General features: G+C 43.1%; 1 protein-coding gene and 1 long non-coding RNA gene across 3 annotated transcripts; one reads left to right on the top strand and one right to left on the bottom strand.

The window, feature by feature from the left end:
* Positions 1-659: 659 nt before the first annotated feature.
* ARRDC4 (arrestin domain containing 4) lies at positions 660-9583 on the bottom strand. 2 transcript variants are annotated; one of them, XM_039385937.1, is made up of 8 exons: positions 9216-9583; positions 8152-8218; positions 7732-7879; positions 5843-5945; positions 4887-5143; positions 4106-4268; positions 3458-3612; positions 660-3335 (listed from the first exon to the last, which is right to left on the bottom strand). In XM_039385937.1, the coding sequence occupies exons 1-8, from the start codon at positions 9556-9558 to the stop codon at positions 3279-3281; spliced, it is 1293 nt and encodes a 430-aa protein (XP_039241871.1). In that variant the 5' UTR covers positions 9559-9583; the 3' UTR covers positions 660-3278. The 2 variants fall into 2 exon arrangements, with proteins under 2 accessions (XP_039241871.1, XP_027575685.1); XM_027719884.2 differs by having other exon boundaries at positions 4887-5080.
* On the top strand, positions 4839-8336 carry LOC120324185. The gene is made up of 2 exons (XR_005565288.1): positions 4839-5054; positions 7688-8336. It is a non-coding gene; the product is annotated as an uncharacterized LOC120324185 (long non-coding RNA).
* Positions 9584-12461: the final 2878 nt, after the last annotated feature.

Here is a 12461-nt window from a genome sequence, read left to right as displayed (position 1 = left end):
TATGGCAGGGGGTGAAACTGGATAAGGTCCATCCCAACCCAAACCACTCTATGATTCTTTGATCCTGAACAGGTCTTCCCTAAAAAGCAGAAATAGGAAGAAATCAACTGTCATTTGGGAGGCAGGACCTTGATAGAGATTCATCATCTCACTCCTGGCTCAGGTGAGTGATGTGGTCCATTTTGTCACCTCTTTCCCCAGTGTAGCAGGTTCTCTGCCTTAGTCATTCTGTACTATGGTTATAAGGTTGTTCTGATGTATTTAGATCTACAAACTACACACTGAAGATAATCTTGTCTAAAGGAAACACAAAAGAATATCCTTTAAAATTAATACATGAGAGAAATATCAATTAGGGCACATATCCTTCAATCCTTATGGGTAGGAGACCCATAATTAATTATTATATTATATATTATTACATAATAACAATAGGTGGGAGCAGGTCCTGTTTGATCAATTTGTTTGGTTATTACCCATAACCAATTCTTGGTTATAGATAGCTGAGGGAACTAAAACAGTGACAGATGAAGGCAAAATTCCCAGATGAGAAAAGAAATAGAGACCTGTATGTGTTCAGAAGTGGCAGAGTACAGGTATTTCTTGACATTGCAGCCCTTTATCTTAGACACACCAAACCAGAGATGAACAGCACAATGTAGGTTTGACACTTTTATTAACAAAGAACCCATGGGGCTCATTCATTAGTACAAAATACAATCATGTTCCTGTATGTTAAACAGCTTTTTTTTTTTTTTATTTTGTCTCTTTTAAACTGTTTCACAGTTATCAAAACAAAGCCCCTGCATATCGAACTTATTATTGTGCAAACAGTAATTATTTTTAAGGATCAATTTCTGCACTAAGCCAAGTGCCAGAGAGCAGAATTTAATCTTGTTTTCACCCCTCCTTTGAAGGGCCATGTGTGCTTCCTAAGAAACACATAATAGTTGACTTTTTTTTGCAGCAAACAATCTAAGGCCACAGTTTATCTGCAAAGAATAAAAAAAACAACTCAAAGATTTTAAAGGAAAAAAAAAAAGCACATCTTTACCCTTCATTCTCTTGTTTGCTTGACCATGATTATACCAGGTAGCACACATCACCTATCAGGTATTACAGTCCAAAAAAGCACCTAATGTTCTTTAAGCTAATTTTTTGAATTATTAACATGCAAGTTAATACACAGCAACATTACTTTTCAAGTAACTATAATGGTGTCTGTTTAAGGAAAAGATGCTTATTCCCTTTCCAGGTGATGTGAATGAAAATCCTGCATTGATTGTATGGGCAGGCCCTCACTTCAAAAGGCATGAGAGCTACATCTTGAGACTTAAATACTTATTTTTAGAATGTCCTTTCTAAAACATGCACTCAAATTTTGGTTAAAGCTGCATTTGCTATAGAAGACAATACTTAATGTTGCAAATGAAAAAAAAAATAACTGCAGTTTGGAAACATGGATCTCCATCAGTCTGTCTTTCACACTGATGCAAAAGTGATTTTGAGGTGAAGTGCTAGAAATTAGACAATGTAAGGAAGTCATACTAAAAATATATACGTGTGTATGCCTGTAGAAAAATCCCTGCTTCTTATATGAAGACAGATTTCATAAAAAACCATTTAAACTTTCTTTAAACTGCAGTTACTGATGAAATGAAGGAAACTCAATTACTGGTTTTGTAGTTATCAGAAAGTACAATGTTTTACCACATGAAGCACCGGGTTTTAACCCCAAACCCTTCTGTAAGACATATGGAGTAGTTCTAATAGTCCAAAATCCCCTGTACTTTAAAGACAGGACTGTAAACGTGCGTGCTGACAATGCTGTGTTTCTGCTCCTGTAAGTGATCTGTTGGTGGTGGTTTATTTATCCCAATTGATGCTTGGCAGGAAGCAAACATTCTACTTTAAAGGAAGGCAGCAGAAGGGCACGTAAATGCTGTGCCTTCACTCTTAGCAGCAACAAACTCTCACTGTTCTAAATGACCTGAGGAAGAAAACATTAAAATATTGCACCAAAACAAAATTAAACAGCAAAAACAAACAAGGAAACAGACCAACATATGGATAGCAAATGACCAGTGCAGCCCCTGACAATAGATCTTTTAGACAAAAATGCAGGAGTAATGAAAAGCTTTGTGCCATTACCAGAGGACTTTGTTCCCCTGATATCTGCTTTCACTTCAGTTATAAGCTATGTCTATTCTGGGTATATTTACACCTCTCCCTACGCCTCTTATCTCATTCACTAACCACAGAAACCATTTAGGGTCCCTTTTAGAACCTTGAAGTATACTGGAGCTTTAACAAGACTTTTTTTGGTCTCAAATCTGACCGTAAGTAAATATCCAAAACAGAGGTAGGCTTATAAAGGCTTTTGAATAAATAAGTATTGTCCATTTTGCTAAGTATACCTGCTGTTGGCAGAAGGATTCTCCCTTGCCATGCTTCCCCTTATCATGCTATCCATAGGCTTAAGATGCAAAAGAAGAACTCACAGTAGAAGAGGCTAGAATAATTCCCTTAAGAAATCCCTTGAAAGAAAGCATAGTGCATAAGCTTGTATCAAAGTCCACTTTTCTCTTCCATACTTGTGTCTCTCACTCAGGAAATGGTTGCCTTCATAGTATTGCATAATAGCTACTCTGTCATCCGTGGTGCCTTCAGGATCGTTAGGAGTGATGAAATAGTACCACTTGGCAGTCGTGAGAAGGGCAGGTTCTCATGAAATACAAATTTAAGACTTCACCTTTTAGTAGTGTTCCTTTCCTGGATGCAGACAGTGCAAAGCTGAAGCCCCTTGAACACTGGAATCTTTTTTGGAAATGTTTTCTTACCCCACATTCTGTTCTACTACTCAAGTTCTACTACAGAAGTTCTCAACATCATTATGTACATTCTTCCAGAGTGTTCCAAACAAAATATAAATTCTCTTCAGAAGATCCATACATCTCCTCCTCGTACTTTGTGTAGTGTGTCCACTTTTGGGAAAACATTCAGTATTTCATTCATTCATTTTCATTTCAGCATTTTCAGGTACTTCTCAAGTATCCCAAGCTTGGCTGCTCCCCCGTTACTCCTCTGTGCAGACTAATCCAGCAGATTCTCTTTTATCACCAAACGTGCTCATACCTCCTCCTCCATTTTCCTTTGCCTTTCTCGTACACAAACTGAAGTTTTGAAAAAGAAAACTGTTTCCTTTTTAGCTGCACTACCAGCTTAAGCAGCAGAAAGATTAAGACATTCATCACAATGATGCTTGTTACAAATCCTCTTCAGAGCCTGAACGAAACGGGCTGAATTTCTTCTACATCAGTTGGATGTGGATCAATCTAGGGAGAGAAGAAAGGCAACAATTACTGCCTGCAATTCCTGCATTTAAGTATGTGTTTTGGTTTGTTGTTCTTTTTTGCCATCTGACAATAAAAACACCACCTGCTATTTATTTTTTTACCTCTGAATAAAGAGGTGGAGGCTGAAACCGGAACTCTTGTATATAAGCAAAGACAGGACAACACAACTGTTCCTCGCAGTCAATGGGTGGTGGATAAGCAGGAACATGTCTGGAAAACTCTTCCTCAGACACTACATCAGCATAATTTGGTGGTGCTGAAACACAAGAGATGCTACTGTCAAATTTCAAACAATTCACTCACAGCAAGACAACATCTGTAGTACAGTATATCCAAACCCATGAAAACTATTTATAAAACATTGTACAACTGACAGATTGTAGGAAGTGCATTAAACTCATACATATTGTAACTAAAATTATGTGTTCAGTAAGCTTAGGTGATTCAGCAGGAACACAGATGCTTTTAGGGCAACTCCAGCAACAAGCCTGTGCTGTATCAAGATATATTCAGTAATGAATAAATTAAGTTCCTAAGTAGAATTCCCACTATCAAAATTTAGTTATTTCAGTCAGATCAGGGTAAAGATAAACTTAAGGAAGGCTGGAGTCACCCAATCCTTTTGGACCTGAGACTTCTCCTGAGTCATAGTTCCATGGCCTACATCCCTACAGTGCCCATAAGTTGGCACTACACCCATCTGCTGCAGACAGTGCTGTGTTGGATAAAGAGTGTTCAATATGTGTTACCTTCAGGGTGTTCAGGCATGGTCAGTGCCAGCCAGCTCATATCCATACTAAACTGGCTGGTAATGCTGGAGTTTCTGCTTGAAAATCCAATACATGGAATAGTGCCAATCACCAGAGGCATTTCAATCATCAATTTCTTAGCACCAGGAATATGGATATACACCTATGTGACAACCCCCAAACAAAAGAAAAAAACATCATGAGACCCCACTGAATCCTCCTAAAGGCTGCCCTACTCCCTACACTGCAAATTGTCTAAGAATTAAGAGCTTTCTGATCCCAGATATGTTCAGCTAATACCCTGGCAGCATTCCTTTCCTTCTTTCTGTAACTTGTCTCTAGGTGACATTTAAAAACATCTTGACAAACGTAATTATGCACTTGATTTTCAGTCTTCCCCCTTCTGAAAAGAATCACCAGAGGAACCCATTCAGCTTGAACTACTTTCCCATAAAAACCTCTGCAGGTCTCAAACTAAGCTGCTTCTTCCTTAGAAATATATTTCCATTTTCCCTGTTATTCCCATCTTTCCATCTCAGAATCTCTTCATGATCTTCAGTTTCTCATCTATATATATGGTTTATGATATTTATTTATCATAGAACGGTTTGGGTTGGAAGGGACCTTAAAGATGTAGTTCCAACCCCCCTCCCATGAGTAGGGACAACTTTCTCTAGATTTATATTTGTCACCCCCAAATTAAAAACCTAACAGCTACTCGGTAAATTCTTCTGTTCCCAACTCAATCCAAAGTTTGTACATTTGAATAACCAATACTTACAGCTAATGAATATTCTACTCTAATAATGCAGCAGTCAAGTATAGAAGGGGATACAGGTGGGATTTTCAGAGTTTTCCCATTCCAGGTATCTGTACTCCCAGAGGCAATGTGGTTTCCTCGGACATTGGCAACCATCTGACGGAAGGTTTTTGTCTTCCCACTGGCCAGGTAAGTTTGTGTTTGGAAAATGGCAGCTTTTGGAACAATCAAACGAGAAGAGCAGTTCTCAATTTCTGCATAGATTGGTATGGCTTCCCCTTAGAGACAGAAAAAGTCCAATGAATAATTTGTATTTCCCAACTTTCCTCTGGGAGTATCAAAGCATGTTACACAGCACGTACATCATCTGCAGTGTTATGAGAACAATACTTGTGAAGTTTCCTCAAGCTAGTTTATTTTTTTCAGAGTGGTATCCAGGCAGAATTATAGCCACCTACTACATTTTATATATAAACAATGATTCATTTTGAAACATCAAGCGTAATATGAACAAGCTATAAAAGCTTTATTTGCAAATTATGCCCCAATCTTCCTTTTATATAGTACTAAATGAATTTCAGGATGTTTTATTTTATTTCCTCAATGTCTCTAATGTTATCAAGATGACAAAGAAGCTGCTAAAGCCCATTCTTACAAAAGTGTAAAGCTACACAAATGACATAAAAACCTAATTACATCCCAAATTAAGTATTTTGTCCCAAATAAAAGCATTTTATTGTTCTTTAAACTCAAATGTACATGGGGTTTTTTGTAAGATTAACAGGACTTCCTTTTAATTATATTTCCCAAGGGGAAAGGCAAGATGATGTTTGTTAAACCAAGTTTTCATATAGATCTTAATTTACTCCTACTAAACAGAATTATTCTTTGAACTATAAAGTGTTGGCTTCACAGAGATAAAAGAACCCCAGCTACTAGGTGTTTAATGTTTACATTTTTAAGATAACTACTCTTACCATTACAGTATCCCTTCCTCTCAATTTTGGCACTGAGAGACACTGGCCCAGAGGTGAAAAACCAACAGCCAACCATCTTCTCCTGACTTCTTAGAACAGGTGTCTATAAAATACAGAGTATTTTTCATTTTATGGGATAAAGCTCTCAATCACTTGCAGTTACTGTTATCCATGTCAATCATTGCAATCCAGCTCTAAAATCCACTTGATTTGAATCACTGAACTGCTCTGTGCAACTGGAGTTTTGCCACCATGTGAAATGGAACCAAGGTTTGGCAATCTGCACATTTCTGTTTCAAAATCCCAGTGTGAATTTAGACTGTATCAACTGGGTAAGACAGAGGCCAGGGTGTCTTTGAATGTGATCTGTCTTCAAAAAAAGAACCTTTCAGAGGTCTCATGGAGTGCTGTGGCATTTATCCCCCACGTTCCTCAGTGCAGAAGAATGCAAAATTAATTTAATCTGCAAACAACTAATAGTTAAGCAGGTTAACTGTTTGTAGCTTTGTATCTTTAAGAAAGAATAAATATATATACACTGGGCTAAGGGGGTGCAACTTCATTACATGCAAGCCACACAACCCAGCAAAAATTTAGGCTCATGACAAAAAACATCTTAATTATTTAAAGACTGTCACATTAGATGACATTTTGTAAAGTTTTCATTAGAAGAAACTTACAAGCACACGTCAAGGATCCAAGCCAGGATCCTACTTAAAATTATTTACTGGGCAACAGCACCCAGTCAGTATAATAATGGCAATTGTTTTTATATTTATTACAATGAAAAAAATTTGTTCTGCAGTTTTGGTGATAGCCTTGGAATCCCCTGACTGGCATTATCTACTTTATATGCCTCACAGCCCTCTCCTGTGCCATTACCTATGGGCTGCTCTGTCCTTACAGAATCTGGATATAATGCTTTCAAACTCCTAATAGATAGTGTTGAATATAAAGACTATTCTGCTTAAAGATGTCACTGCCAAAATACTCTGAAGTTCTCTCTAAAAGAGATTAAAATGTAAGCACATAAAGAGGAAAAACACCCTACTCAAAACATCTCTTAGCTATGTTCACGTCATGATGTTAAAATTATCCTATAATTTTAAATAAAATAGAAATTTCTCATTCATATTTAAATGAATAACCATTTAGATCCAGTTGCTATCATGAAAGTGCAAGGTATAATTTTATATTATTTTCATAATATGGGCTGAGATAAAAGAATCCAGCTCATTAGCTTCCATCTTGCCTATTTTCTCATTACTTAATGCCTGATCTTTCTTATTACTCTACAGTATTTCCAGTCATTACAAAAAACTCAATGCTTTAATGTGGCCAAATCTGTCACAGGGAAATAACTGACAGGATCTCTGGAGCAGCTGTGTGCACACACTTCATGTTGGAAAACGACATGCAAAATGGAGGGATATGTAACATAATGGCCAGAGCATAAATGACAGGCTGGGCATGATTAATACTCTTCTCTAATTACTGTTCCTCAACCTACTATTATTGTAGAGTTTAGGACACTGCAGCCCTGTGAATGTAGTTGCTCTGGTAAGAGTAAACTACTCTACACTCATGCATTATTATTATTAAGCCTTATTTATGCATCTGAAGCCTGCCTAACTTTTTGGCAAGAGCATCTCTGCCAGCAGGGATGTAATCAATGCTATTAAAAAAGCCACTCTGTTTGCTATTCACACAACCTAAGATCATCTATTTATAGAGAAAAGCTTAGGGAGCTTATATGCTTTCAGAAGTCAGAAAATGACACTCCAGAATAACATGGAAATGGTTATGGATGTGAATGCTGCCTGGAAATGTTTTATTTTTTTGCAGCTGGCTTTGAAGGGGGAGGAGGAGCGGAGGAAGGACCCTCTTACCAAGAGAGCTGGTGAGCTGACGTCGATATGGCTGATGACCTGGAGCTCTGTCTGCACGCTCTGATCGGGAGCTGCAGGCCTCTCCAGGATGGCTTTCACATAGTACTGAATACTGCCATACTTCCCAGTAAAAGAGGTCACCAGAGGCCTGAAACAAGCAGTCACAAAACCATTACCCTTAATTAATAATTCAGTTCCAAACGTGAGCACTTCCCGCGTACACGAACATTTAACCAATTTACAGCTCATACTTTTAGGGCCTGGGGGAAACTGAAGCCAACAAGGCCTGTCTGTGGGGTCTGATTAAGAGAAACATATAAAGCTGATACTAAAAAAAACACAAGTCAAATTACATTAAGATAATGTTGCACTACAAGCAGCGTCCAGCACAATCCCTTCAGGTTGGATTATTTAACTTACTCTTGAGGGAGCTGAAAGCTGAACGGAAATTCGTGTCTTCCATCTAGAAGAATTAAGTTTTCCTCACCTGTAGGATGAAAATGAATAGTATGTTTTAGTTATTCCAGAAATAGAACAAAGCAGATGCTTTTATAAGTTATTTATGTATAAGAACACCCAGATACAAGAAGTTTTTATTGATCCCAGTGGGTTCTGGACTGCAGCCCGTGCTTTATTTGTGCTGTGATGTGATTTCAATGAAAAACAAAAATCAAGGAAACATGGGAGACCTTGAGATTCAGTTCAGGACTCTGGCCAATTTCGAATCCAAAATGGCTTCTGCAGAGCACAAAGTAAGTTTCTTTTCCTTTTCAGCAAGACAGCAGTTAATCTGCTTTTCCAATTAACAATTAAACTAACTTCTGTGCTAAAAAAGCTGCAATTTAAGGTCAGTATGATGAAATACTATTAATACATGAGCTCCCAATATACATTCATAGAGGGCCTGCTGTTACACAATTCTGAAGGCCTAAATTTACTTTCCCTGCAGCTCAGCCTGAGAGCTGCGTTTCACTCTCGCAGAACAAAATGTCGCTGCTCTGTTTTTTAATTTTCCGACGCTGCCATAGGTGCTGCAGTGCCCGAGTGACAGAGCTCTGCCACAGCGAGCTGCCTCTGCTTCCTCAAGCCATTGGAGGAGCCCGACTGCTCCCAGGGTCTTCCACGGGGGTTTCCCAGCTGCTGCTTACAGAGCACAACCCACACGGCTGATGGAATTCACAGGCGGGCTGAACCTCTGCAGGGAACTCAACTGCGGATTTTCTTACAGCCCCATTCCGCGTTTTTCAGCCACCGCGCAAAAAAAGTCTGTGGGCGGCCACTGGCGAGGCTGTGGCAGCTTCTGGGGTGAGGGCTCTGACGGCGGGGCGGCGATGTCCTCACGGGGCCTGAGCACCCGCTGCCCATTGCCAAGGGTGCCGGCGCCCACTTCTCCCCCTCCCCTCGCTGCCCACGGCGTCCCTGGGCGCTTTCTCCGCTCCCTCAGCGCCACTCCCCCGCTCCCACCCCCGCCGGTCCCGCCTCACCTTCGGGCGGGTCCCTCAGGAGGCTCTGTCGGATGTCCAAGTACCGCACCTCCGCCTCCCTCCGCGGGCCGGGCCCCGGCGGCCGCACCGCCACCCCCCAGGCTCCCGCGCCGGGCCCCGCGCCGGGGCTCTCGCTCCAAGCGACGCGCGCCCGCCCCGCGGCCTCCAGGCGCAGCCCGCGCAGCGGCAGCGGCCCCGCCAGCTCCAGCAGCACCTGCCCGGACACCGTGTCCCCGCTGCAGTAGCCGCCGCCACCACCGGCGCGCCGGGCCTCGTCCTCCAGCACCAGGGCCAGCGTCTTCACCGCGCCGCCGGCCCCGGGGCCCGGCCCGGCCGCCGCCATCGCTCCCCGGCCGCGGGGGAACCGCGCCCGCCCTCGCCCGGCGCTTTAAACCCGCCCGTGTCCGCCAGCGCCCGCGGCGCCGCGCCCCGCCCGCGCCCCGCCCGCGCCCCGCCCCCGCCCGCTGCCCATTGGCCGCACCGCGGCCCCGCGCGCCTCCATTCGCCGCGCACCGCCCCTGCGCCCCCTCCTCATTGGCCGCCCGGCCCGCGCACGCCCGCAGTGGCGTCACGCTGCGTGATCGCCGCACCGGGACCAATGGGGCGAGGGCAGGCGCGCGTGGACAGCGCGGCGATTGGCGGCGTGGCGGCAGGTCCCCGCAGCGGCGGCCAATGGCGAGGCGCGGCCACCACGTGCACAGCCTGTGGGTAAACAGGCAGGGGAGGGGCGGGGCCGGACGAGGGGGCGGGGTCAGGGCGGGGCCCTCAGCCTTTACCCTCCCAGCCCTGAACTTTCCGCAGCCTTTTAGCCCCTCTGCCTTCGAGCGTCCTGAGGGGTCCCCGGGCACCAGAGTTCGGGGTTCTTGTCCCCTCGCTGTTCCACCGCCTGTGGTCACTGCCCTCCAGCCCCGCGCTGTGGGGAAGCCGTGTGCCCTCGGTGACCCCGGGCTGCGGGGAGACCTTGGTCCTTAGTGGCCCTCAGGCGCTGTCATGGCTGTTGGGGTGTGCTGGGTCGGTCTCAGCCTCTCCCCGCCGACAGCCGGGCTGGGACTGTTAAATGTGGAAAAGTGTTGCGGTGTCGCTCTCCTCCCCCTGGTGTGCCAGGGGGTTCCCTCGGGGACTTGATGCTGCCTGTGTGAGCCCCTTCTGCACCCCACTGACGAGCAGGAGGTGAAGGTTTATCTGTAAATAAGCCATTCTGGACAGTCTGGAAACCTCATTGCCCACACAAATACTGTCTATTTCTGCACTTTGTAAACCAAGAAATGCCCTGGTTCAAGAACTTGTTCTTACAACCCCCGTTGTAACTGGGAAGCTAAATGGCTGCGTGCTGTCACACCCGGCCAGTGACGCCTTCCCAAACACAAAGGTTTATCCACAAGAATAAACACAGAGTTTGCTGCTTTTTACAGTTTTTAGAAGCGCTAGCTTAGGAACCCTCCAGCATCTATAGGGAGAGTGGTGAATGTGTCGGTTCTCGGCAGTGTCGTGTTTTACGATGGCCTGAGATGACAGCAGTGCATCTTCCTGAAGGTGTGTGCGGTGAATGATCCGCCGGCATTTCCACAGGTGACCAAGGAGTCACTTCCCGGTCCGAGTCACCTGCCCGCTTGAAGCTCCCCACAGCTGCATCTTCCTGCATTCCTCCGGCCCTCTGGGGCGCTGCAAAACACCAGCCTGGTGCTTCCCAGCTGACTCAGTTAATTACTGAAATTAGCTAAAATTGTCTTCCCGACTCAGAGCCTTGGCTTTTAAGTAACTGGTGGGATAACTCCCAGGCTCCCTCAGAATCCCTGGCATACCTGTGTGTCCCGTGAAATGTAGCCTCGTATTTAGAGTTACTGCTGCAATGAAGCACCTGTCCTTGCCGGGAGCCAGGTAGGCCTTTGGAACACTTTCTGTTGGCTAAAAGTTTGTAAACACCTCGGTGGTAATTGATAATAACCTGGGAAAAAGGAATGTGGTTACAGATGGGGTGAAGTCATAGGCTTTATTTTGACCTTTGGCCACGGATTCCCCAACTCATGAGGAAGAATTATGTAACTAAAGCAAATAATGCTGTGATGGTTGTCTGAGTAGTTAAAGAGTTCTGGGATATTCATGTACCTTTGTGCTTTTGAAATAATTTTTTTTAGTTGAAACTGCAAATGCATTGTAGTTGGGAATTGTGGTGTATGAAATCACGCTACATTGGTGGTTTTTAGCTCAATTAAACTAATACATGAGTAATTTTGCATAAATCTTTTCCTTATGTCCAGTTTTTCACATTAGCAAGTATAAGGTTAGTTTTGTAGCCATCCAAGAGACCATGCTTGGATGTCCAGACTGAATATTTGCTTATTTGCAGAATTTTCTTAAGTACAATGTGTGTGTGCAGGCTGATTTTGAGAGTGTGATACAGAGGGGGAAAAAAAATCAAAATCCCACAACCTCCCTTTTTCCTGCATGAATTAGAGCCTGTGTAAAAGTAATTAATTCTCTTAGGGGTTTATGTGACCATTCAAACATTGCCTCCCATTTATTCTTTTTAAGTGCAAATGAGGTAGATAGGGAAATGAATAAACATGGACAATTGCTTGTGGAACAAAACATTACACAGAATTAGTGAGAATTAGGAGGCTTCAATAACTTGAACAATTAGCCTGTAGAGGACACAGTTAATAGGAACATTCTGTCACAGTCAGGTGATACTTATCCCTGATGTTTGTTTGCCCTTTAATACATTTTTTTTCATCAGGATGCAAAGACCAGAATTTGTTGAAATTACCATGGAGTGATTGGTTTTCTCATCTACCCCCATCTTGAGGACACTTTGTAGTGTTTGAGACATTTTAACTGACCCACCCAGTGACATAAAATGAATGGTGGAATCCACCACGTGACTATTTTAGTCTCTGATGAGCCAGGAGGAAGGAAGAGGAGATGAACACTCAGACTAAGTTGTGGGTGTTTGTGTGTGACTGGTTGTCTGAATGCAGGAGTAGGTGTGAAAGAGCAGGAGTTATATTGACATGCTTAATTATATTTTCATTTCACTTATTTTGCCGCTTTATGCAGGACTGTGTAAGAAAGAGCTGCCTGAATGAATTAGTTAATGCACAAATTAGTGTGTAAGAGTAAAAAAATACACAAAGAAGGGTCTCATTGGAGAGTATCCACAAAGCAGTGAACAGCTCTAGAATCACAGACTCATCTTGAAGGCAAAGGAAGTGGGAGAACATCTTCCTACAGCAGCTGGTAATATCC

The sequence above is a fragment of the Pipra filicauda genome, unplaced genomic scaffold (assembly GCF_003945595.2).
Source record: "Pipra filicauda isolate LSUMZ 115617 unplaced genomic scaffold, ASM394559v2 scaffold44_size3831614_pilon, whole genome shotgun sequence".
Lineage (NCBI taxonomy): Eukaryota > Metazoa > Chordata > Aves > Passeriformes > Pipridae > Pipra > Pipra filicauda.
Note: the sequence above shows the minus strand (reverse complement) of the source record. Positions and strands in the feature narration are given on the sequence as shown.